We start from the raw sequence: 27,690 nt of genomic DNA on the forward strand, positions 1-27,690 counted from the left end.
GTGAGAGCTTGTATTTTCAAATGATCATGGAGCTCGATATGAGCATCATGTCCTCTGGCATGATTAACGACACTGTGGTCGAGCCTGATAATGTGCTCTACAGGGCCACCTTGTGGATCAATGTCTTACTTCAGGATGTGGTTGGCTTTGATGAAGAAGTCTCTCTGTGGGATCAGATCACAGAAATATCCAGAAATACATAGACAACAAAAAAAAAATCACACACAGCATATGTCTTTAAAATACTGTGCAGAAAAGGAGAACACCTATAAGTGAGGATTTGGATGGAAAACACCCAGAATCCTCCTGATAGGTAAAAATAGCCTCCGGCTACAGCATGGCCTACTTTAAGATTTTTCATCAGTCTTTGCTGCACTATTACTGTACATTGTAACAGTTATATTTTACAAAAAATACTATGTCAAATATAATGTTTAATGTTAAAGAACATAATGTAATGAACAGACAGTTATGAACTATATTCAAACCCAATAGATAGAGAGTAATTCTTATTCTATGAAAGTGGACTTGACAAGGCACAGATTCAACACAAACTGCAGCTTTGTTGTTGCTGTGAGTCTTGGTAATTATAATTAAAAGATATAGCGTGAACGGAATGAAAGTTTTAAGTCTTTTTTGTGAAACGTCTCTGAGTCTTAGGCCCAGTGGGAGCACACATGGACATTTTGTAAAACATAGGTTTTTCTATGTGTTTTGGCCTTTTTGCAAAACCCCTTCCAGCGTGATTTCAGGATGGGTGTGTAGACAGGGACGTATGATGTCAAAGTGTGCACCATTGTTTTCCCTTGGTCAAAAACTTTTTTTTTAAAGTGCAAAATAGTTTTTTAACAATATGTGAATGAGATAGATAGATAATAGGTATGATATATAGATTACATAACATAAACACATAGCTTATTATCCTAGATTAATAACAGTTTATCTATTCACCCTGTACTGTGCAGCTTCATACAACCTCTGCCATTCACTCATAACCTTCTCCCTTGTTCCCTAGAATGCACTGTCCATTAGTGGCCTCGTCCCAGTGGACTCAATAGTAGTGTCTACCCTCTTTGCGAAATAGTGCCGTCAGACAAGCGTGGCTGATAATCTTGTGAAATACCCAGACTGTGTTAAAACAGTGTTACATTGATTCCTCAAGTCAAACCCACTTTTCTTCAATAGCAGGGATTAAAGCTCTCCTTCTATCAGTAGGAATCCAGAGAGGCCCTGTATGAGATCAGTGTATCTGAAGTGATAAAAAGTGAAGGGAGGGGGGTGTAACACTGTGAGTGAACCCTGACGGCTGTTAGAAAGTCTATTTAAAAGGTAAACAGACAGTGAATGACCCAACTGCACATAATCTTGTAGTCTGAGGGCATGTAGCTACACACAGGGGGGAAACGCAGGCCCATTAAAAAGGCACAGCGGTTCCTGCCTGAGTGTACATGCACTGGTGTAATGGCCGTCGGGAATATTGGGATGAATCCCGGTTGGTCTCTGAATGGGTGGGCTGGTCCATTAAGTTTTTAACAGTGCCTTTTATTCAAGTCGTGTGCGATGTGCTCTGAGACTGAGCTCGCTGGCCAATCACAACCAAGTGAACGTGCATTAATGCTCAAGATGAATGCAAAGCAATATTCAGCGGTATAATCAACATATCACCAACCTGAGCAACTTATACTAGCCATATTCATAACAATGTATTTTTCTTTAATCCCTTCAATACACACCTCAGTGCTCTACTCCAAAACTTGTTGATGTTTCAGACAAATACCAGATCTGAATAAAACACTAAAACCTCCCCTGGTGCTGCTGAGCCCTGTGGAAACGAAGAGGTATCACCGACCGGTCATGAAAGCTGAAGTTACTTTCTGAACGACAACTCAAAGCTGGAGTTCCTCTCATGGCTGCCAGATCTCGGATGTGTTCCTCTTTTACACCTGACATGGACACTGCACGCACACGCACGTATTTACACACATTCACTATTTCATGAGCTGAAAAGTGACAGTGAGAAGAAGTGGATGTATGTGTGGATCAGGTTAAAAACACACACTAGCATGATGTAATCCCCAATGTTGTGTGGAGACTCCCCTTGGCGCCTCGCCTATTTTTTCCTGTGAATTATTTAGCAACAGGATGTAACGTGACACTTTAACGGGCACACTCACTGAATGCATCAAGAACTAATAATGACGTAATCTCATGTATTGGGAACACAGGAACTCTTTTATTTATTTATTTATTTTTTTGCATTGCATTGCATTGCATTGCATTGCATTGCATTGCACACGAAACCTGATTTAGATTTTAGCCACGACTGTTGTGAGATTAAAACAAGACTTGGAGGAGCCTGTCTTCCTTGTTGTTTCTTTTTTTGCTGTTCACTCATCTCTGAGGAACATGGAGGGATTCTCTGCTAGGTGAGATTCAGGACACCTTACTATTAATAGCACTTTGGCTGAGTGCTCCAGGTCTCCTGTTTCATCCAAGTTCTCCCAGCTCACCTGTCTATCCCACTCCCCTCCGCCCCTCTGACTTTAGTCATGTCAGGGGAGTTCCTGATTTTTAACTGTCATCGATCATACACATATGGTAAATTCAGGGTGGGACTCGGTTGCTCAGGATACTCTCAAATGCCAGATGATATTGAATTATCCTGTAATATTATAATGGAAATAAGAAAATTAGCCTGTATTTTTCTGTGCCTCGTGACTTTTTGTTTCATTACAAACAATCTTAGTTTGACAACTACGATGCACAAGGACACAGGCTGTTATACATGTTATGGCTAACGTGTTAGTAAACTGTTGCCTATAGCCACGAATGAAAATGTTTACCAGATAAATAAACGTTCAATATTTTGACTCTCCACCAACCTCACAGAAAAAGGTTGCTAACTTTCTTCATTCACTTGCCACTGACTGACACATAATTCACTCATTCATAAACTACATTTTTGAGCTTTACTACCAAAACAATTAGCTAAAAGTGACAAAAACTAGCTCAGCTTGTTGATTGGTTGATTTTTCTGCTGGTTTGTCTCTAGAAATCTTTGTATTAGACGTTTTCATTTGACTCAGAGTTGGCATTTTTATCATTTCAAAAGTGACATGTTTCCTATATTTAGAGTTTTCTGGAAACAATGGTAAAGTGCATTAGCATCCCCCAGTGAGTTATTACAAAAGACAGTTGCTCAATGTGCTTAAAAAACTAAATAAAACTAATATTAGTCAGACTGTTATTTCACAAACGAGGCTAAACAGAGGTGAGTCAGTGTGGTGGTTATATAACATGGAGGCTGGTGTGGACAGACTGTCAGCTGTTTTCTTAATAGGGGACGACCTCCAGACTATATGGAATATTGAGAAGGGTTTGAGATTCACCTTCAGCATATAATGTCTGAGAGGAAGCAGATGAAATGAAAAGATCCCAAATGGAATCAGATTTCACCCCCTCCTCTTCTCTCTGTGTCTGTTCCACTCAACAATTCTGCTTTGCAGAGGGGTGAGATTTGCCCTCATATCACAAGTGCCTGTGAGCTCTGAGCCTTTTACCTCCCCTCCTGCTCCCTCCCTGCTCTCTCCTCCCCCCTACTCCCCTTCCACCCTTCTCCCTCGGCAGTCTGGGATTCCTGGGATGTCTCCTCCAGTAAAATAAGTTCCTGTCCGGTCCCCTAGTAGACCAGATCACACCATGGAGCTGACATGGCTGCATCTCTGACCGCCCGGGCTGCAGAGTTGCCCTCTGCCCTGCAAACAGCCCATTAGACTGTAGTGTGTGTGTGTGTGTGTGTGTGTGTGGTTTTGTAGATGGTATCCCAATGGCCTGTTAGAGGTCGGGATGCTGCTTTGTAAATATTTGGCGTTTTTCACTTACAGCGTTATGCTCTGGAGAAGGAGGTAGAATGTCTAACGGTTACCGGACTCTAACGCAAGGACATGCCAGGACAATGGCTGTCCTTTAATATGGACTCTGTATTCCCACACAGTACAGAGGGGTCAAAGACGACCGATCTTTTCTTACCTATAACGGACATGTCAAGCGGTGTCGGTGCTCTCTGACGGTCATGTCTAACGGTTACCGTACTTTGTCGCAGCACCTGAATGACCTGAAGAAGGAGAACTTCAGCCTCAAGCTCCGCATCTACTTCCTGGAGGAGAGGATCCAGCAGAAGTTCGAGGAGAGCAGTGAGGATGTCTACCGCACGGTGAGTAGGACGGAGATGAATGGGAACCTGTGTGACTGGGGATGAATGGGGCTGTGACCGGTTGCACTTCAGAGAACAAGAGAACAACACAATGATCAGCACCAGTTGATTTCGACTTTGATGATCAGTTTGGAACTAAGCAAATGAAAGAGCTGATCTGTGCCTTTATCAATTGAGATCATTTTGATCATGGAAGTCCTACAGAGGCACTGAGCCACTTCCACTGGTTGTTGACCCAGCTGCTGCGCTGACCTGAGTGATGCGACCTGCCATGTGTGTGTTTGACCAAGTGCTTGTTTTTAGTTGTGGCCTCCTTGTGAAGGACTACACATTAACTAGCAGTTTGTTCAGGAGCTCCAAGTCTGTGTGCGCATGTGTGTGTGTATTTGTACTTATATTTGTGAGGACCAGAGACCTTACGGAGTGTGGACATTTTGGCCGGTCCTCCCTTTTTCAAAGGCTTGTTCGAGGGTTAAGACTTGTTTTTAAGGTTAGGGTTAGAATTAGGTTTAGGTCGGGGTTAGGGGCTAGGAAATGCATTATGTCAATGAGTGTCCCTACTAAGATAGAAGTACAAGAATGTGTGTGTGTGTGCGTGTGTTTGTATGTGTCTGTCTATGTGTGTGTCAGCTGTCCAGTAGGAGCTTTGCTTTACTGTGTATTGTTCTTATCCTGGGATTTGTGCAGATTTTATGTCCTGTATTTCGACAAGATTAATTTAGTCTCACTCCACAACCCAGGGATACTTTTCTGCAGCTTCATAAATATTGACTGAGTGGGTTATACCTTTTTTAAACCTGTGACCATGTAATGGAGCAAAAGGCCAGACATAGAAAGATAAAAGGAACAAAAAGACTAACTGAAATGTTGCACCAAATAAATATCTGGGAGTTGATGTCAAATCCCTGAACAGCATCGTTTTCTCAGTTGTTTTTCTACAGATGGACCAAACCAATACACCATATTATTGCAGATAGTGACATAATTAAAAGATCTGTATTTTAAATGGTATTGGCCATGACCTGACTGATCCACCTATTCCTTGTCAGTTATTTTTAAAATGTCAGTCTTTCACTCTCAGATATGTTCATTCATACACTGGCACATTTGGCCTCATGTTACCTTATTTAACACCATAGTGATGTGTACAGATCTTTAGTTGCACCAAAGAGAGCACTCATATTAGATCAATACATAGCTAAATAACCTGAGTTGAAGCATTGGAATGATTTTAAATTGTATTTCCTATTTGTGATCAATATCTAAGAACTTTGACTTTTGGAAATATAAACATTTGTGATCCTCAGAGTAGGTTATAGCCTCATAGATGACCCCATAAACTAGTGTTCATACATTAGGGTTGCTCTCCAAAAGATCTGTCATAATACAGAGAGCTGTAGTAAATTATCTTTGTTAATGGTAGCACAGCTTAGATATCACAATATGTAGTACTTATAATCTAGTATTAAATACTTATTTTGCAAAACAACAACATTTATGACAAATACATGACAAGTATTGCCTCAGTCCAGCTCTTCAGAAATGAAATATCACTCTGAGCTCTGGGGACTTATTATGGGCTATTTCGACATTTATAACATAAACAAAAGAAAATGAAATAAGGGGAAAATGCTACAGCATTCATGTGCATGAATTGTACTGTGTTTGTATATAGAGTTCCCTCTATGTTGCCATTAAGAGAATCCTTGCTGTGCCACTTGTTTACACTGGACCAAACATGCTGACATATTGATTGTGTGTGATTAAAAAAAAACTCTTGTTGCCAAACAAGACCAGCAGTTCCATGTCTGTACATTTTGAACAGGACACGATGAGCGTGTTCTCCTCTGCATGTGTGCGTGCTCCCACAATAAGGTGACCCCGCTCAGCTGGTGTCTGTTTGCACGAACCAGTCGACATTTAAACCTCTCTTTCTCCCTCCCTTCATTCCAAATCCCTCACGATCATCAGCAACTCTTTGAAAATTAAATGGCTGCTTGAGCCAGCTGAGCGGGACCTGCGTGCTTCACACCAGCACTGACTGAGTAAACTGATCGCACCTCACACAGCCACAGAACTGGACTTTAATCCTTGTGCTCGACGGCCTCTTTCTCTGTGTGGCTGAAGGTTAATCAGACTAATCACGGTTTTGATTGGAGATCAAATTTTTTGCAGTGTGGTGTTATCAGACCTGAGCTGCCTGGGCACATAGTGATCTCCCCCATAGCTTGACAGAGTCTATTTATAGAGCAGGCTTGAGTACACTGATTTATTTATCTCCTGTATTCATGGGAGTGTCCACATGACATGAGACACACTTTGTTACATACGTGTATGTGTGTGTTTATATATCTCTCTTCACCATATGGTCCATTATATCGGTGTGTTTTGGAAGCATTCATTGTCAGACATGTCAGTTCATTATACACTTTATAACTTAGGCCCACTATTTTAAATGAATTGTATACATACACAGGTGAACAAGGGTCTGCAGGAACCTTTGAACCCTTGAAAAAAGTACCTGGTACTAAAGTTTTTGGATACTTTTAGTTGAAACATGGCTACAATTAGCATCTGGTGCTTATAGTGTGGTAGAGCATAATTTGCTGATTTTAGGGCTGTAGCTGATGATTATTTTACCACAATAATATGTTGATTATTTTTCTGATTGTTTAATCTTTAAAATGTTCAACAAAAACAGATTTGCATTTACATTTGAGAAGTTAGACCATGTGGATGTTTGTTTATGTTGAAAATGACAATGTTGTCCCTCAGTTAGTTTTAAATAAACACGACCGGATGTAACCCTTTATTATGGATTAAAACACAATGAGCAGGGCCATCATCAGATGTGAACCTGTCAGTGGGCGATAAGTCATTGTAGCAGTGTAGGTGTGTTGTATGTGTTGTATGTGTGTGTGTTGTGTCAGTGCAGTCATTCTCCCTCTTCCTTCTCTGAATGGTTATAAGTGAATCTGTTGCTGGGGGCCCACAGGCCAGGAGGGGCCAGAATAGCAGGTGCACTGTGATGGGCGTCTATATTTAGAGCTGTTTTCAAGATGGGGAACTGTGTCTCTTACTGTAAACCACGTTGACACGCACACAGGAATACATGTGAGGTACATTATTTATTGTTCAAGCATTTAGGCAAATCACTTGCTATTATTAGCTATGAGCATATGTGTGGTCATATGTTGCTTTAGTTGTTGTTGCCGCTGCACCACTAGTATCCTAAGAGTAGAGTGCATTGTAAGAGATCAATTGGTCTTAGTACCATTATGATTGAAATAATCAGGGAATCAAAGAGTCTTGATTTAATACAACTAACACAAAGAAATCAATCTATCCTTCCACCAAGTTTTGTTATCCAGCCAGTTGTTTGTGCGTAATCTTGCTTACAAATAAACAAACAACACTCAGATAAACAAACAGGGATGAAAACATAACCTTCCTGGCGGAGGTACTCAAAACTACGATCAATACAAATCAAGTACCAGATCAATTACTAATAAAGTTGCCTATAAGCCTATTATTGAAGAATCCTGATTTTGGCTGTCTGAAAAAACATGTAGCTATTTTCTCATGCCTCAAAATGAAAAGTAAAATCATCCTATACCTACTTACAAATGTTTTTTTTATGAATTTTGTTGATTGATCTGATGTCAGCCAACAACATGATCTCTATGTCCTCCGGTCACATGCACATGATACATGTGTGATGGTGTTGGTTGTGTTGAGCAGTCGTGGTGGGTTTCAGGAATTTGTTTAAGGGTAGGTTTCAGTCCACGAGTGCCGGTACATGTGTCGCCCAGCTCACTGTGAGTGTTATCGACACACGTAAAGCTCCCTGGCAAGGACGGGGGAAGGTCATCAGACTCTGACATGTACGAAGAGGCACAGAAAACAGAAATAGAGGGAGGACGAGGCAGGAAAGAAAAGAGAGAGGAAAATACAGGGCGGCTAATTCTGTTGAAATGAGCGTGAGCCAATCTGCAGAGATAAAGGTGGTAAAACCAATGAGAGCAATCATCTCATCCATCAGGCACACAGATAAACTGTCCCCACTCCTGTCCTGAGGTCATAATGGAAAGAATGAGCTCCACCAATCCCCTCTGTCCTCCAGCCCAGTTTAAGATCCCTGATTGGCCCGAAAACGTCCTCTGTGGAGTCCATCAGGTAAACAAACTGCGGAGTTTAGCCTTTGGCCCCAGTGGTGAGTATCTGAGCTTCCCTGAATTCTCCAGCTCTAAATATAACAGCCGTGACAGCTCAGTCAGATGCTCTGCACTCCTGATACACAACACCCACCAGCAGTGATTCACTCAGCAGAGATGGAGAGATGTGACTGAGCAGACGGAGTGAGAACGTGACATGTCGGGAGGATAGGAGAGATTCAGACTAAACCCAGTAAACACAGAAACTGTTACATATAGTATATAGAATCTTTACTTTAAGTATATATTATATACATACAGAGAAGCTCTACACATAGTTCCCTTATATACATCCACAATGATCCTGAAATGGATTCAAGGCTCTTTTGTCTCTGCAATATATAACAAGCTTTGCTACAAGTCTCATTGAGTCAAGGGGGCACGGTGGAGCAGGGATAAGTCCTAGTTCGAATCCCAGTTCGGCTGGGGTGGAGTGCATGTTCTCCCCCTGTTTGCGTGGGTTCTCTCCAGGTACTCTTACATTGATTGACCGTATAGGCATAGAAATGGTTGTTTGCCCTTAATGGACTGGTGACCTGTCCAGGATGTAGACCCCTCCACAACGTAAAAAGTCATAAACCGCTCAATATTTGTATTGACTCTGTGAATGAATCTGTTACTAGCATTGGGAATATTTTTGGTCACAGCTTGGTAGCTGAGAAGCACTGCTGATCACAAACTGTGTTTGATTGACTGACCGATTGATTGATTGATTGATTGATTGATTGATTGATTGATTGATTGATTGATTGACTGATTGATTGACTGATTGATTGATTGATTGATTGATTGATTGATTGACTGATTGATTGATTGATTGATTGATTGATTGATTGATTGACTTCACTGCTCTTCTGTTGCAGAACATCGAGCTGAAGGTGGAAGTAGAGAGCTTGAAGCAGGAGCTCCAAGAGAAACAGCAGCTTCTGGACAAAGCCCTGTAAGTCCATGAATATTAATCATAAATGTTTATTGTTGGACAGTTTCAACCCTTGAATTAAGATTTCTGAATCTGTAATTGTGATATATTGCATCAAAAGTTCAAAGGTCTCTCCAGCCTGTCTGATCTAGACCGGCTGATGTCAACTGACCAGCAACAGCTCATGTAACATCATTGCATCATTTTCATCTTTTCTTTGGCCACATAGATGTTGTCTAATTTTCTACATCGTGTGGTATCACAGCTGCCAGATATGAAGGAGCTTCAGTGGATTAAGATGAAAACTGATGTTCATTAGTGTCAGAGCTTTGTGTTTTTTATGTGTGGTTGTGAACCTATGGACCTCACCAGAGATTAGCTGGGATTCTTTACATATACGTTGTGTCTTAACTGTAGTAACGCTTCACATCTCTAACAGCTCATATGTCATGTAGCAGCTGATAAAGACAAGAAGCACACACACACACACACACACACACACACACACACACACACACACACACACACACACACACACACACACACACACACACACACACACACACACACACACACACACACACACACACACACACACACACACCACACACTCAAAGAAGATTCACAATACATAATGATGTTGATATATATTGGACTTTTGTTAAATTGCTAATGATGAAAATTATATTGAAAAAGTTATTGATATTGTTGTGTGAGATCTTGCCATATGTTGGGGTTTCATTAGACATGTGAGAGAAACAGGATCTTCTGTTACATTAGTGTTGTATTCAAAAGCCATCAGCGGAGCTTCTGTGTCCCGTGGGTGGACTTTGACTTCTTCATTGTTGGGGCCTGCACTACTTTAATTTGACATAGAGAGGGATAATCTTTCTCCTCCTGAAATTGTCAGAGATGCATCCTAAAGGTTGTGCTTGTTGACCTTTAAATTCATCATCATCATCATTGGGCAGCTGTTGGTGCTCTTACAAAACATACGCTGGTTCTTATTACTTGTTTCTATTTTAGCTGCTGTTGTTGCTCCCTCTCTGCACATCCTTTACTTTGGTTTGAAGTTACGTGATTGGAAAATTGCAGATGAGAGCAAAGATGGTTGTGACAGTGAAGCTGGTTATTATAATATGACTCTGCTACGCTGCTGGTGACAGTTTTCCTACTTTATATTTGAATTCTATACCAGATATTGTGTGGTTGTTTGTTGACCTCCCCTGTTGGGAAAAGGGACAATTTCAGCCCAAAACAAACATGGAGGATTTTTGCCACACGGTGTGTTTTGAGCAGAGCCTAACCAATATATTATTTTGCTGATATTGTATACTGATATGATATTTTTACAGACATATCGATGTTTATGTTTGCTGGTATGAAAACATTTATTTTACACAATGAATGCAGAAAATGTGCATGTTTACTGGTTACATTAAAAAAATATATGGTTATTTTCTCAATTCAAGTTCAATATATTTGGTTTGATTTGTGTTTACTTTTTATTCATAATAATTCGTAATACAGTTTATGGTTAAAATTTTATTAAATTAATTACCTTTCTTTGTCTAGAGGGTTTGATAAAAACCTCTTAGAAATCTTTTTTTTTTAAATTCAGCTAATATATCAGCGTTGGAGATTTTTACTCCCCAATATTGAGTATCTTAAAATCTTGTTCAACAGATTCTTGGGTTTAAGTCCAGCTGTCTTTCCTGGTAGTTAGAATTATGTATATGCAGACATGTATGTGTTGTACTGAATCCTCTAACGTCTTGCAGAAAGGCAGGTGTTTAAACTCTCCTCATAGGCTGAAAGGCTTTTCCACTACAAATAAAGGACACTTGTCCAAGAGACAGACATTTGCATTACTCAGACTGGTTCAAAATATCTCAGTTATTCGAGCTGTTGCATGTGGTGGACGGAGTTAAAAACGTATGTAGAGAGCGTCCAGGACGGGACTCAATGGCGACAGAGTGGCGTGTGCCATTCTGGGAGAAGGAATTCTGGGATAGGGTTGTTGACTGACTAAGTGATATGGACAGATGCTTGCACAGTTGGAGTCTAAAGGAGTGTGGGGGGGACACTTGTGTCGTGAGCCACTTAATGAGGTTGTGGGAGAACACAAAGGAACAGGGTGTTTCTGCATGTAAAATAATTATGTTTCATCCTTTCACAATGTATTTCAGTTAATTATTTTACCACAGATATACATAAACACTTCACTAACACAACTGCTACATTCAAAAGGAAGAAGGCCCCAAACTGAACATCACCTCTGTGAGAGCACATATTGTCGTTTTATCGTCTTCGTTCCTCGCTACTGTCTCCACCGTGTCATAACACTGACCCTCTGACAACATCTGTATGAGTAGATTTGGGCAGTGTTCAGTCTGGTAGCTCACAGATGTGGTGATCGAGTCTGATTTCTCTTCGACAGCACGACAGCAGTGAGCTTGACCAATCACAATGAGGCAGAGCTGCAGAGACGGTGTCAGGAGAGGCAGCAGGAAATCGACCACATGCAGCAAGTGCTCGAGACCAAGATCCAGCTCCTGCAGGAGGTCGGTCTTCTTCCTTCAGCTTTTTAAGAAAAAATCAAAGGTGCCTCAGATGTAAAGATCATAACAGTTTCAATCTTTGTGTGTTTCCAGGAGGCCCAGCTGGCACGCAGCGAGGCCGAGAGGATGGTCTCGCTGGCTGGATCACACTCCCACGCCTCGCTCCTCTCCCTAGACATCCCCATGGAGGACATCCCAGAGGATGAGAGGCCTCCAAGCGTCCTGTCCCCATTCAACACCAGCAAAGACAGGTACAAAAAATAAACCTCTCTCAAATAACAAACTAGATCTAGCTGCTTCGAGACATGCTCCAAACTCTGGATAATCTCCTGATATTATCCAGAGGGGCTGTATGTGAGAATGCACATGTCTGAGTCAGTTGCGGACAGCAGGTGCTACTGACTGACCTTGCCTCTGTGTGTGTGTTCAGATTCATAGAGGAGCTGACCAAAGAGCTTCGCTCCAAGGAGGCTGTCATCACAGAGCTGAGCGGAGAGAAGACGACGCTCACACTCAGAGTGGGAGAGCTGGAGGGACAAGTTCACGAGCTGTCTTCATCTCTGCTGCAGAAGGACAAGGATGTGGAGGTATAAAAGCTCCCTTCAATGACAACTTACAAGCAAAGGGGTTTTCAAACTTTGCCCCATTCTTTCTCTAACCTGTGAAAAACTTGTAAATGTAGATAAGTACTTGTCTTTCTCTGAGCTATTCCTCCCTCATGTATGTGAAGTATGACAGTGAAAGCCTTTAAAATGTACCCCGCCCCTCTATTCTTTCTGCATTCCTCTGGACCGCCATGTTTTTTCTGGTATGGCTTCTATTCTAGAAAGAGGCTCCTGAAGCAGCAGATGTGACATTCCTCCGCCTTATTTGAACAACTATTCATGTGGGTCATAAGAGCAGTTTACACGCCCAAACCACTACGTAAATAAACACAGACACTGATGTATGCAGATGCATTCTCACATACTCACACACACCAATAAAAGATCATGAGGTCATCTGATGAGAGCAGTCATTTAATATTTCGGTGCAGGTTTATTTAGTCACTTTCCTGTTTCTCTGTGCGTTCGCTTCCTCCATTAATCTTAGGGTTGAATATAATTATTGATTTTTCTCTTGAGTTAGTATGGCAGTGGGTTTATAGTCTGTCTTCTGTGTTTCACAGTTCTATCAGGAGGAACTGGGTCAAGAGAGGCTGCGTATCGAACAGGAGATGCAGGTAAGGGAATCCATGAATTTTAGTTAAGTGTTTAAAACCACTTTGGTTCATTATCCTTCACGTGTTATTGTTCAGTTTTCCACTAAGTGTCAGAGCACGGTCACATGCGCTTGTTGTTGACAGACTCTGCCTCCTTATGGAGAAGTGACACATAGCATTTTGACACCAGAGCTGACAACTGTACTTTTGAATCATTTTGTCAGTTTATTTTTGTTTTACAGAGTCGTAAAAAAATATGGAGTTTGTAAATATAAATGGTCTGTATTTTATAGAGCGGCTTTTCTAGTCTTTATGACCACATCCCGCACACACTGCCGGCACAGCCATCAGGGGCAATTCAGGGTCAATACATCCCATAACACTGTATGGAGGAGCCGGGGGATTGAACCACTAACCTCCTCATCCAGAGCCACAGTCACAATATGTCAAGCTCAGTATAATTTATAGTAAAAATAAACAGAATGGTTGTAATACAGAATCACCCAACTTCCTCTGAATTTGACCAAACAGAAAGAAAAGCACAATATTAAAGACATTCGTTCCATCTTTTGTGCAGAAATAATGGAACAAAGTCAATGCAACTACATTACACCATTGCTGAAAGAACTGTTAACAATGTCATAGTAAAAAGTAAACCGTCACACTTTGCTCGTCTTTGTGCGAAAAATCTTAATTTATCATGAAACATTGTGGCTCAGTGGCTTATTCCAGTCAGACTGCCAAATGCATTCATACTGTGCATCTCAAACATGCAAAAAGAGTTAATTAAAGCTGCAGTGGAGGGAGCCAGGCGCAAGGCTTCCAGTGACAGTACAGTCCATCTCTCCGAGGGGTTGATTTCATCACTTTAAGTGCCAGAATCTTATTACATTTACAGGCTTCGGCTACAGTGACATCCTCAGGGACACATTTTCGCCACAGATACATAATGGAACTACAAAATGGAGAGGGATCATTATCCTGACTGCATCTCCCTCCACCCAGAGTGCACCCTTACCATTTGTTAGTCATTTAAATTGATAATCATAACTGCATATGTGTTGCAAAACCCGCGCAGGGCTGGTTCCTGTTATTTGATGTTGCAAACATAATTTGTTGCTGTGGCGCTTTAACTTGTAAATCAGTTTTGCATGAAGGATGCAAATGTACTTGGCAGGGCTGGCTCTCTACTCAGATTTCACACGGGATGCATGTTGGCGTGAAAGTGTGCCAGTGTGTGTCTCTTCATGTGCACTGAAAAAAAAAGGGAGCCGGTGCCTAATAATCTTCATAGAAACTTTACAAAACATTTTGTGTGAAAGTATTTGGTTTATGTACATAAGGAAAGAGATGTGCATTATAAGGATTGTTTTTTTCTATCGAACAACCTGTGTGTTCTAAAGTGGGTTGATGGGTCAATGTTGAGGACATTTGACTTTCCAAAATAAAGGAAAGTGACAGTTTGTGTTTTCACCCCTGTCCATTAGTTTTTTGGTTGGATGTATGTTTGTTAGCAAGATTACGCAATAACAGATGAACTGATTTTCATGAAAGTTGTAGTCCAAGGAAGAATCCATTCAAGTTTGGTGCAGATCCAGATCAGGGTTGCTAACCCAGGATTTTTTTTCACTTTGTTAACACTGTTAGATTCTCAGAGAATAATACATCGATCTTGTTGGAAAGAAATCTGGATCTAGTGAATTTAAATGTGGTTTCATAAGGGGATGTGAAACAATATTGGTCAAGTAGTTTGTCTTACTTTGCCAATTTAATTGACAACTGTTTATTTTACTGTGATGAAACGGTGAGCGAGAGAATCTGTTCAGATGTTTTTTTCTACACACTGCATTTGCATCTTCTCACAAAGATCAAAAGAGATCATGTCAGGATCAGTGTAAATGGGGTGTGTGTGTGTGTGTGTGTGTGTGTGTGTGTGTGTGTGTGTGTGTGTGTGTGTGTGTGTGTGTGTGTGTGTGTGTGTGTGTGTGTGTGTGTGTGTGTGTGTGCAGCCCTTTCCCGTTGAACAGTCATGCTTCTCATTCCCCCGAGGTGCCCTCTTACATATGTGCGTGTGTGCATCTCGCTGGTTTGCAGTTTAGTGGCTCTGGTTTCAGCCGGGTCGTCGATGGGTCAGCTTGACCTTAAACTAATCTGCGACCCTGACACTGATATCAAGTTGTGTTGTTTCAGACGGACACCCGCAACAAGAGCTCTTAATTAGTTCCCCAGACACCACAGCCATTCAGATCCAATCTGTGTCTGGAGAGAAAGGGGGGAGCAGGAAAACCTATCGCCTGAAACCTCTCCCCACAATTATGTCCAGGATTTCCTTTTCAAGAATAAATTGTAGTGATTGGTGGACTGTAAACTGCCTGATTGTGTATACGCTTTGCAGTATGCTTGTATTTATGAACATCAATTTTGCAAAATATAAAATAGTACAATCACAAAACATACAAATGGAATATTGCATGTCTAGACTTATTATTATTCAGCCTGACCCTTCCTACATGTGTTTCTTTCTAAAATATCAGATTTAGAGAAAATGACTCAAATCCAGATATTAAGCCTTATATAACCTTAAAAGAGACTTAGGGACTCACAGTTCTGCCTCTCACGTTGATGTAGAAGATCACTCTCTGTCCTCACACAAAGGAACTGCCTTGAGGAGGGAAGCATACGGACGATCGAAGTCACCACGTGGCAGCATGATCTGTGTGCGTGCCCTCAGGAAAACAAAATTTGCGATCACTGTGGAGACAAGTAGAAAGACCTGGTTGTTTTACTTTCACAGTCATACCATTGTGGAAATATCTGCACCATGACAACAGGAAAAACTAATAATAATCTTCCAGCAAAAACATGTTTTGAGTGTGCTGGTGAAAATTACAGTGGTCCAGCGACGTCCAAGACTAATACATCAGTATGATTAGAGTTTACATTAACATGTCTTCAAAATGTTTAATTCCATTTTGTATAGATAACTTACAAGACAGCAGCAATTACAACAGTCGTTATGAAGCTGAAAAGTGTATAAAGTTATTATGTATAATTATTATGCATAATAACTTTATACAAGATTACAGATTTTCTGTCTGGTGCCAATGTGATAATGACTTCTATTCAGAGTTTATGTTCATATTTTACCCCACATAGCTTCGTCCTAGTAGATAGTTTCAAAGCTCACTGATCATTATGTGTGTTGTTGAGAAAACATGCTTTTGTCTTCAGTCTGCAGAGCCTTGTGACCTAGTAATGCACTAATGATGCAGCATGAATGATGAAGCACTAATGAACGACTAAAGGTCATGACCCTGAATAGAATAGAACAATAGTCCCAGGTACATTCCATTTGTAATAATGTGCTGTGATTGAAAAAATTTAAAGTAGCTCTTATTTTATTACAGCGGCTATTTTTTAAGTATTTTTTGTTTCGTATTAGAGCTGCAACTGACTCATTGTTGATTTCTTTTATTTATTGATTAATACAAAAATAGATCAATTAATTGTTGCAGTAGAGAAGAATATTAGAAAATTGCTAGTAAAAATGTAATTGTAACCCTGTACTCGTGAAGATAACAATTGAAACACACATGTATGCATTATTATATAGGATATAGTGTTGTTTTTCAGAGCATCACTAATGCTTCCACGTTAGTGAGCGTGTAGATGTTCAGTCAGCCGAGCAGAGCTCAGTAAACCGGGCAGGAGGAAGTGAGAGACTCCCGGGGGAGCATCACTCCATCGGTTCAACAACAAACCTTGAGATAAAGCAGATATTCTCTGGACACACGACACAATCAATGTGTGCGTCTTTCGAAATGAATCTCATCACCACGAGTCGGAACAACAGTGCATGTTAAACGAGTTTGACCACTGCACCGGGCTTCCTCCTCCACCCCCGCGTCCCCGGAATGGTTCGGTCCTCCGCTGCAGGTCTGCTTCGTGCAGCCTCTTCGTTTATCGGCCCGGAGGATCGAGTTCGGTGCGTGTGTGTGTCTCCCGCTGAACGTGTCGGTATCGGCCCTGAAATGAACGAGGAGTCCGCTCATCAGAGACGGACACCGGGGGAAGGACTCAGACTGTCCCGGGACACCTGTTACAGCTCCGATCTGCGGGTTATTATCTCCGATCACCGGCGGTAATGACCGGTAATGACGGCTCGCGGTGCGGCTCGTGTGTCCGTGCCAGCCGGGGGATGGTGCCGAGGAGCGCGCGGTGCTGTGGAGGAATCCTGAACACACACCACGGATAAATACGTGACGAGACGGTGACATTAGTGGGGAGATGCGCCATGTTCCCGATGCACCTGCACCTCCAGGAAAAGAACGGGGATCCTGAGCTGATGAAACCCTCTCAGTGACGGTCACAGTATTTATCAACCTGCTTTACCTTCCCTGCTACTAAGAACCACATGTGCGTCCATTCTCCACCAGCCTGATCACTGCTGCCTCAACCTCATCTTTAAGCCAATGAATCAAATGCCATTGTAAGGACCAGTGTCATGAGGAGCTTATTTTGACATGGGTGTCTTTTCTTTACACTGAGGCACCAGGTGTCTTCATCCATCCTTTAGGGTGGCAGGGGGATGCTGGAGCCGATCCCAGCTGACATTGGGTGAGAGGTGGGGTACATTTTGGACGAGTTCACGCCCAATTAACCTAACCCCAAGCTGCATGTCTTAATACTGTGGGAGGAAGAGAAAAACTCCACAAAGAAAGACCCCAGCCTTACCGTGGTTCAAACTGGGAGGCGACTAACCACCGTGGTGCCTCGGTGTCTTCATGTGACAGCTAATACGATATTCCTCTGCACCTACATCATCATTGACCTGTGGAATGCTCGATCTCAAGATGAAGGAGACGTGTCGCATTTGTGGCCGGGAGCTCTGCGGCAACCAGAGGCGATGGATCTTCCACCCCACCCCCAAGCTCAACCTCCAGGTGCTGCTGTCCCATGCCCTGGGGCAAGAGCTGACCCGGGACGGCAGAGGGGAGTTTGCCTGTTCTAAGTGCATCTTCATGCTGGACCGCATGTACCGCTTTGATACGGTCATCGCCCGTGTGGAGGCCCTGTCCATCGAAAGGTTGCAGCGGCTCCTGCAGGAGAAACACCGGCTGAGGCAGTGCATCGGTGGACTGTACCGGAAAACTAACTCAGAAGAGGGAGCAGTTACAGTTGCTGGAGGTAATGAAGTGCCAGGTGATGGCATGGTGGACATTTCGGGTCTCACTCATGCAAAGTACTGTGCCCTGCTCCAGGACGACCTGGTCTACTCTTTGTACGAGTCCTGGGCTGACGACAACCCAGACGGTCAACATCACCACCACCCACAGTGTCCTGCAGGACCAGGGTCAGAGATTACAGTTGCAGGCTCACAGCGCTGTTTGCCCAGCACTCCCAGGAGGTGTCGAGGATGTTCCCACTGGCGGGTGGCAGACTCTGACTATGAAGCCGTTTGTAAGGTGCCCAGGAAGTTGGCAAGGAGCATTTCATGTGGGCCATCAACCAGATATTCAGCCAGTTTTATCGGAGTAGGAGGTGGTGGAGAAAAAGACCTAGAAAGTGTTGACGATTCAGAAGAACACCCTTCCTCTCTCACTCTGGTCCCCGGTTCTCAGGACCCCTCGAGGACATCAGACAGTGATCGAACCCTGGCCGGACGTATCAGCTCCAGCCCCTCTGTAGCATCTTTGGAGACGGCTGAGGAATACCTGCAGCCTGGGGCCATAATAGATGGTCCTCTGAGGTCCCCCAAGGACCCCATAGATGACCAGTTATTTGACTCCCTCTCTGAGGAGCACATGGGAGCCCCACATGGTCAAGTCTCACCCGGGGCCAGCCTCTCTCCGGCCCTCTGTTTTCTGCAGAGCTGTACCATCTACCGGCCAGTCCGGAGCTCTAAGGGAAGCAAGCTGCCAGTGCTCCTCCGGAAGAGCTCCAGTAATGGAGGCATGAGGCTGGGATTCCCTGATTCTGTCCTCGGAATGTCGTATGGAACTCCAGACAGAGAAAGTTACATCCTGACGCCAACACCTGAGCTGGAGACCCCTCTGATCAGACTGAATCAGAACTTCAACCTGACTGACATGGAGGATATATTAGAAGATCTGTACAAAGAGTATCCTCGCCCACCTCCACACCAGGTATAAAACCCTGACGAGGACGGTGATGCTGCTGATTAGAAGTGTTTCATTACTGTAGGATGATGACACTTGGTGGAGAAGTAGGATTTTTTTCCTATGCACTGCAAATCTGCAGTATCTGCAGCCTCGAGTGAACCAGTCTAACAGGCTTTAATCTTTGACAGGCAAATGGGGCAGCCTCCCCACGTCTCACACATTATTTTAGCGTAATTAGCCTCATAATCCAGCTGTCAGTCGATTGAATCCTACCACAGCCTCTCCCACAAGCTTTTACTCAGGAGAATGTGAACTATGGTGATGTGTGTGGGTCTCCTGCTTAGTTATCTGTGTGTTAGAATACGTTACATGAGCGGTCAGGTGTGGGTAAGTGGTGAAACAGGACATGGCCTAATTTCCTTGTGTGTGTGTGTGTGTGTGTGTGTGTGTGTGTGTGTGTGTGTGTGTGTGTGTGTGTGTGTGTGTGTGTGTGTGTGTGTGTGTGTGTGTGTGTGTGTGTGTGTGTGTGTGTGTGTGTGTGTGTGTGTGTGTGTGTGTGTGTGTGTGCACTCATGTAGAAAGAGGTCATTGGTTATGTCAACAAATTGGAAGTAAAGAGTAAAAACACTGGCATTTTGCAGAATTTTGATGCTGTGGATCCATGTCTACTTCTGCTGCAGCTGATAAATACTCTGAATCATGAACACTGCCTGCAGACAGATACCTCATCCAGTATTTCCAGTTGTAAATTAAGTTGCACCACACAAAGAGAACGTGCGTCAGTGTTTGAGTACGTGCAAAAAGCCGGCTTCCCCTCCCCTAGTTAATAATCATCTTTTTATCATTATAGTCTTTGGGGGTGCGTTTGCATCTGAATGAGATGATCTTCTTTAATAAGAGTGCGTGATCTTGGTGCAGGGGCTGCTGACTGAAGTAGGTTAGACATGGGGGGAGACATTAAGACAGAGTGACTCCACTACTGTCCTATTTTCACCCAGAGCCCTTGAGGCAAAGTGATCCACGCAATGTCAGACCACCCTTTTGTCTCAGTACTGGTTGGCTGCCGCAGCAACATCAGTTTAGTGATAACGTTGTTTTTTAAATATATTTTTTATTTTGTCGATATCATCTTAAATTAATGTATAAATCAGTGTGTATCATAATGATATCCTCCCCGTCAGTTTTTCTTTGAAAGTTGGAATTATTCATACACTGGTTATGTAAAGATAATAGTAACACAGATAACACACACACACATTACCATACACACACACTCTCCAGGGGCTCTCTCCTCACCCAAGCTTTTTACAAAGTATACACGTGAATGAGCAGAGTTTCTAAATGTTGTACACACACAGTGTTACACAACCCACTGTGAAAGTTATGCAGCCTTCAGACTCTGTATCGTTCACGAGGCAAATTGTCTTTGTCACAATTAATTCAGCAGCTGGACTTGATCTGATGTTTGAACCATTAAACCGTCTGAATTGTATATTTACTAAAATATTGCTTTTTTAGGTTTTTATTTTTCAATTCTTATCTTAATTGTCTTTATTACAGATTCTTGTTGAGGAGCAGCAAAGCCAGCTGAACCAGTATGAGTGTGCGGCCGGTCAGTGTGTCAACGAGCTGCAGAAGGCCCAGCTCCACGTTCAGTCTCTGCAGGCCAAGATCCACCAGAGCGAGGCCAACAATATGGTATGACATGTAAAAAATGCCTTTGTTAAAAGCACACTTGTGGCCCGATGACGGCCTGACTGCGATCTCTGTCTTCATCTGTAGAGGCTGCAGGAGAATCTGAAAGAGATGGAGTTTGAGCTGCGTTCCCTTCGCCAGGCGGCTCAGAGTCAAGAAAGAACCATCCAGGACCTCTCTGAGTCAATGAGCACAAAAGACATTGAGGTGTGTGTTTGTTTTTGTGCTGTTTGTCAGTGTGAGGTGCTGCCTGCTCCGGTGGAGAAGGTGCTCATACATATTCATTCTGCTTTAAGGCTCAGGAGCTGTATCAGATGATTGAAGGGCAGAACGCCACCCTGTGCAAGCTGCAAGAAATAGTCCACCGCAACCAGCTCACTCAACGCAAGGTGAGACCTGATACACATCCTTAATGATAGAGAGACATCTTGTCTCCAGGCTAATGTCCTGCTGTTTGTGTGACCTTGGTCCGTGGTCGTTCCTTCTCCAGGTTCAGGAGGGGGCCAGCGAGTCCTTGACCCTCGCCCATCTGCAGAGTGACCTGGTGGGGGTGCAGAGCTCCCTGTTCTCCCTCGGTCTGGAACTGGAGGCCAGCCAGAGGAGTCTGAGACAGAGCCAACGGCAAGGAGACGACTTAGTGAGTTTCAAGGACAGACTAAACTCTGATCTGCAGGAGGCGCTGCAGCACCGGGAGGTCACCGAAAAACACAACCAGGTCAGTGTGTTTGCGAATGTGTTAGTGTGAATAAATTAAACATTCAGTCGCCTTGAAGTGTCGACAATGCAGCGTGTGTGTAACCGCTCATCGCTGCGCTGTAGGACCTGCGCTGTGCCCTCCAGAAAACTCGCTGTGAGCTTCAGGCTAAAGAAGCAGCTCTGAAGGCGAGCGAAGCAGAGAGACTCACTGTGGTGCTGGAAAAAGAAAGAGGCCTCGAACAGCTCAAACACTGCCTGAAGGACAAGGAGCAACAGTTGGAGGTAACACACACATACCTACACACTTTGTACACACACAGTATATAGATACACACGTACACAGATTTCTGATCCTGTCTAAAAACCTTTTCTCTCTGTAGGACTACTCAGACATGTTGGATTCAACGGCAAGCTCCAAATCAAGAGATGCTCTGCTGGAGAAACTAAAAGAGCGTATTAAAGACAGAGACAGAGCTCTGGAGGTAACACACACACACACACACACACACACACACACACACACACACACACACACACACACACACACACACACACACACACACACACACACACTCATATACACAATGATAGTGAAGACTGCTGTGTCATGTGGATCACAGTACAATAGACTGGGATTCATGGGACAGTCATGGGAGCCTTGCCTGGGAAAATATCGAGGTTCTTCATGAGAAAAGAGTGAAGTGTGCATTTTGTAGAAAGAGCCGGCGGTAGACAGTTATGCAAAATCCCTCACAAAAGCAGTGAGTCAGCATAAATTTCTGCCTCAGACAGGAGGGAAAACATCTCTATTGTTCTCTTAAATCCTGTGGCAACCATACTGCAGTGGTGGGGAAGTGCTTAGATGTCAGAACTTAGTGCAGTGGGCTTTTCATAATAAAATGTTCCATGAAAAGTGTCCACATTTCCCCCCAAAAATCACTAAAATGTTAATTTCATACCCGAACACATTTGATTTAATTCATTTGTGATCAATATTAAGACAATGGAATCTTTCATAATGGCTAATTTTTGCCATGAACTTGCAAACTGAACACTGTATAGATGACGAATAATGCAGAATTAGCAGTGGAGTGATTTTCCGTACCTCTCGTTGTCTGCAGCGCTCCATTGATGACAAGTTCCGCAGTGTGGAGGAGCGCGAGGCCCAGGTGAGGGGGCTGCAGCTGGCTCTCAGGGAGAAGGAGCGAGACTTGGAGAGACTGAGCTGCATCCTGTCCAACAACGAAGAGACCATCACGGTACGCTCATTGCACCAAAAGATATCAGACCTGCTGGTTTATACTTGTGGCCAGGGTCTGAGCTGAAACAGAATGGTTAGTCTTTTTGCCCACAGAATCTGATCTGATCTTTCTTTTTGTGATCTTGACGACTAGAGTCTGGACGGTTTGGTGCGAGGCAAAGAGCTGGAGCTGGAGCAGGCGGCCGAGGCCTACAGGAACCTCCAGTGGCTGAAGCAGCAGAGTGAGGAGAAGGAGAGAAACACTCTGAGAGAAAAGGAGACCATCATCAACCAGCTGCAGGCGGCCCTGCAGAGCCGCAGCCAGGAGACTCAGGTAACACACACACACACACACACACACACACACACACACACACACACACACACACACACACACACACACACACACACACACACACACACACACACACACACACACACACACACACACACACACACACACACACACACACACACACACACACACACACACGTTTTATGGCTTTTGTTAACATGGCTTCTAATTGTTTGCTGTGCAATTTTCAAAGCTTTGGAAAGCCATCCCAGGTAGACGAACCTGTGTTGCTTGTTCGCACTTTAATTTTGTGTGTATTTGTGTGTAAAGGATCTGACAGCCGCCCTCGTTGCCCGAGTGCAGGCCGGTCCCACTGAGGTTGTGGAGGAGCTGAAGGCTCGGCTGGCGCTCAAAGAGAAACTGTTCCAGGAGCTGCTGTCAGACCGCAGCCGCCAGTCGAATGAACACCAAGCACGGGTCCAGGATCTGTTCAACACGCTGAGCTCCAAAGACCAGTATCTGCAGGTATGCACGGTGACTAGTACATCAAACTGTTTACAACTAAAATAAGTTAGAAAACCTTCAATGCGTCCCTCCTTCTCTCCCAGGATTACTCCTACAGAATGTCCTTAGTGATTAATGAGCGGAGCGGCCAGCTGCAGGAGCTACGCAGACAGATGTTGCTACGAGAGCAGGAGCTGCACGAGCTGAGGCGGGACAAGGAGAGGGAGATGGGAGGAGAGAAGGAGCACCTGCAGAGTCTGCTCAAAGAGAAGGAAGCCTTTATCAAGGTATCAGTCCACGCATGCATTCCCTTGCTCTCGTTTCCTGTATATGTGAAATTCACTGTGTGCTTTACTCGACAGGAGCTGATGCAGGGTCAGGAAGAGGCAATGCAGCTGTCTTCTAAAGAGAGTGAGGCAGAGATGAAGACCCTCCAGGAGGAGCTGCAGCTGGTCCTGAGGAAGGAGAGAGAGGCTCAGGTATCTGTGTGGACCCTGAAATACAATCTTTATCTATACTTGAGAAATCATTGATGGGGGGGGAGACCCTGATTTACAGTGATATTGAGTTAAATTACTGAGACAGAAAAAGAGGAGGAAAACAAATATCATAGGGCTATACTAATAAACAATAGAAAAAATGTTTCAGTTAAAAACTTTTCTAAGTTAAGAACACCAGGAATAAATCTTAAGATGATGCATAGGAACAGTCCCTGTGTTTGCTTTTGATTTTTTAATCTTACAACATCAAGTCATGCCGTTGTGTCCTCTTCTTGCAGGAGGAGCTCTCTGCTCTGAGTTTGTCTTTAGCTCAGCAGCAAGTCGAAGGAGTGGCCACAAAAGACGGCTCTGATCCCCAAGTAGGATTTTTCTCTTTATTCCCAGTCAGTCAGATGATATTTAGAGGTGATTAAGAATTGTGCATTTACTCTACATCTCCTTCCTCCTCCACTCTGCCTGCCGATCTGATTCAGTGTGTGCTGGAGCAGCTTGTGTCAGAGTACAACAAGCTGAATGATGCCCTGAGGGCAGAGAAGAGATTATACCAAAATCTCATGCACATGCACACCAAGAGTGACAGGTAGGGCAGCTGCACCCAGCTCTTATCACAGTTTCCTCTTAATGCAGTAAGTCTTTTGCCTTTAAGACACTTTTTCTGTTCTCGTCTTCTCCACCTGGCAGCAGCTCAGAGGCGAGGCAGGCCCTCCACACTGAGCTCGACTCGGTTCAGGCGCTGCGTGGACAGCTGGAGGAAGTGCTGGCCAGGACCCGGAACATGGCGTTGGTGCTGGAAAGGGCGGCCAAGCGGCAGCCCGACTTTGGAGGTGGGGATGGGCAGGGTCGAGCCACAGGGGCTGCAAGGGGGCACTGTCACTAACTCTCTGTGATGCTCTGTCTGACACTAGCACTGTTTATGTGGGAAGAAGCTTCCTGTAGCCACTGGCGGTCACTGTTCTGAAAAACCTGTGAAGCTCAAAGTGTGAATGAAAATCAAAGCAGGACCGTCAGTGTGCAGACGGCTTGGTTCAGGTAGCACAAACACTACAGAGGAACCGTAATGCTATGAAGTGGCAATGTGCAACTCAGAGTCTTATTTATTAATATATTCTGTGAGTGTGGTGTGAATATGTTTTTACATTGTCTGATGAAATCGACCGTTCTGCGACCGAAGTGCGACCGTTCTGTATTGCCATTGTTGTGTGTTACTGTCTCTCACCCGTGTCACTCTTCCAGCCTTAACGTCACAGTGAAGTTACGTCTTGTGGAGAAAACAACAAACTCATGCCTTACAGTGAAAACGTCTCACCATCCGTCATTTGTTTTACACCACCTGTGCGTGAATAGGATGTGCACGCTTAAGATACAAAGCCAGACCAGTTTGCAGTGAAGTTTCCCCCAGTTCAGCTTAACCTTGGATTGCTTTCCGACTCGAGTAAACCTGCTGTAGTTACATTTTAGTCCGACAGTTATGCATGAAACATAAAGTCAGCTGCATTAGGTCAACGTTAATATGCTGTGTATTGTTTTTAGCTGCTAGTTGAGCTTCAGTTCAGCTTTGTACCAAGATGGCAGTTAAATATATATAAATAAGTTAAATTACAACCTGTGAATGCCAGACATAACATTGGCTCTTTAAGTATTTATAGTAGGCAAAGTGCATTTTCTTGGGATTTGTGTCCTGATCTCTCAAAGATGGAATCCTTGTCGACACTTTTTTTTTGTATTTTAATTGCAAAATAAACATGTGCTGGCATTTTCGTCAGATTTCTCTTTTTTATTGTGTTTAATTGGGGATTTGTTTTAAGAATATCCCAAACCTGAAATCCCTGAAATCCCCCACCTTGATCCTCGATACACTTTCCTTCTATCTCCAGAGATCAACCCACCTTGCATTTTGTCTTTTCTTCCTCAGCCTCCCAGTTTATCTCCTAAAATGTCCTGTCACATCTTTGTAGGGGCTGTAGGAACCCACACGTTATAAATGGCTTTAAATAATGTCACATTTAAATGTCAGAAATATGAGAAATTGTCTGATTTCTGCAGATAATTCGTACAATATGTGTAACCAGACATGTCCAATCCAAACAAGTGTTTTTCGTTCATGTCATGCATGAGATTGTGGCATGGTTTTCATGTTTGCATGTCTGTTCTGCTTTAACAGTTAGACGTTCACAACGTCAATAAAGGGGAAGCTCATGTGAGCCCTTTCACTCAGTTATCACCTGATATAAAAACAAAACATGAAATCCCTGTTGGTTGAAATGACACACACACACATGAACGCGCACAGTGCACAGCTACATGTGTCCAGTGTGAGAGTGATGACAGTGTGCAGTGTGTTAGCAGGGCCCCACGTCCAGTCAGTTCAGCTTACAGAGCACATTGTTCAATCAAAAATAACCCAGAAGTTTCCTGCCCTCTCCCGAGCAGCACAAAGATAATTCTCCCATTTAAATGTCAGTACTTTTAAACTTTCCTTAATTATGAAGTAATCCCACTAAGTCTGATTAATGCCCCGTAGAGGTACACACCCAAACACCTATGATTCACATGCCCCATGGCACAGTGTGTTTTTGTGTCTGTTGTGTGTCATTTGGGCGTATTACATAAACACTTTTCTTTTGAAATCCCTGCCCGTTATTTTCCGCCCAGCCTCTGTTTCCTGGCAGTAAACCAACATCCATGTATGTGTTTCCTCACTGGCTCTTTGCGTGAGTGTGTGAGTGTGTGTACAATACTTCAGCAACACAAAACACAATACTGTGTTATATATTTATTTTCAGATTTGGAACACAAACACTTTACACAACCTTTGTGTAAAGGATATAGGATCTTGAATCCAATACATTTGTTTCAGTTTGAATTGTTCTAAGTCTTTTTCATGAACACACACAGACACTCACACTGGGCTGTACCGCCTTGAGTGTGCTTTTGGCCGGTTCGCACTATGACATAACATTTTATTTTAGACCCATGACTCCCAAAGTGGTGATCCAGTACAGACAGAGCTGTGGAGAGGCAGAGAGTGAACACTAGAGAGGGAGGGATTTCAAAGTACAAGAATAAGAAGAAAAACATTTGATTAGGATTTTAACTAAAGAGCAAGAAGCTAATTATATGTTTTATGCGTTTCCAGAGCTCAGCACAGAGGAGGAGGAGGAAGGAGACGATGAAGATGGCAGCAGTGACGAGTTCTCGGACAGCATAGAGGAGGATGAGGATAAAGTGACGGCGAAAAGTTTGTCCTTCATTCAGGCTTCTGTGACGTCTCATGAAGCCGAGGCTGTGACTGCAGGGCTGGTGAGGGCTTCACTGTCCCAGAGAGCTAATCTAAAGCAGCTCGAGGAGGAAAAGAAGTCACTTGAAGTCCAGCTCGAGGAAATAAAGTCACAGCTGGAGAGGGATGGATACACATCTGTGGCCCAGATGAGGTGCGTAGTTGTCTCAGAGATGTTTTGATTGTCTTCGAAAACTTTGTTCACTGTTGTGTTGGCCTGAAAGCTTCAATATGTTTAAGTCTATTTGGTTTC

General features: G+C 43.4%; 1 protein-coding gene across 10 annotated transcripts in view; it reads left to right on the forward strand.

Annotated features, from left to right (window-relative positions):
• The first annotated feature begins 3,587 nt into the window (after window positions 1–3,587).
• LOC118117355 (myomegalin) overlaps window positions 3,588–27,690 on the forward strand; it is a 39,505-nt gene continuing 15,402 nt past the window's right edge. For 5 of the 10 annotated variants that reach the window (XM_035169525.2, XM_035169533.2, XM_035169526.2 and 2 more), the window contains exons 1-16: window positions 17,069–19,254; window positions 20,791–20,928; window positions 21,013–21,132; window positions 21,222–21,314; window positions 21,416–21,640; window positions 21,745–21,903; window positions 22,002–22,103; window positions 22,743–22,880; window positions 23,016–23,195; window positions 23,487–23,681; window positions 23,765–23,947; window positions 24,023–24,139; window positions 24,439–24,519; window positions 24,634–24,740; window positions 24,842–24,984; window positions 27,297–27,591. In XM_035169525.2, the coding sequence (XP_035025416.2) occupies window positions 17,947–19,254; window positions 20,791–20,928; window positions 21,013–21,132; window positions 21,222–21,314; window positions 21,416–21,640; window positions 21,745–21,903; window positions 22,002–22,103; window positions 22,743–22,880; window positions 23,016–23,195; window positions 23,487–23,681; window positions 23,765–23,947; window positions 24,023–24,139; window positions 24,439–24,519; window positions 24,634–24,740; window positions 24,842–24,984; window positions 27,297–27,591 (3,584 nt within the window). In that variant the 5' untranslated portion in view covers window positions 17,069–17,946. Of the gene's footprint in view, window positions 4,214–9,290; window positions 9,368–11,786; window positions 11,911–12,000; window positions 12,159–12,337; window positions 12,495–13,075; window positions 13,130–17,067; window positions 19,255–20,790; window positions 20,929–21,012; window positions 21,133–21,221; window positions 21,315–21,415; window positions 21,641–21,744; window positions 21,904–22,001; window positions 22,104–22,742; window positions 22,881–23,015; window positions 23,196–23,486; window positions 23,682–23,764; window positions 23,948–24,022; window positions 24,140–24,438; window positions 24,520–24,633; window positions 24,741–24,841; window positions 24,985–27,296; window positions 27,592–27,690 lie in introns of those variants that run through there. The other 5 variants (XM_035169529.2, XM_035169531.2, XM_035169535.2 and 2 more) reach the window with 4 other exon arrangements.

Source organism: Hippoglossus stenolepis, chromosome 11 (assembly GCF_022539355.2).
Source record: "Hippoglossus stenolepis isolate QCI-W04-F060 chromosome 11, HSTE1.2, whole genome shotgun sequence".
Classification (NCBI taxonomy): domain Eukaryota; kingdom Metazoa; phylum Chordata; class Actinopteri; order Pleuronectiformes; family Pleuronectidae; genus Hippoglossus; species Hippoglossus stenolepis.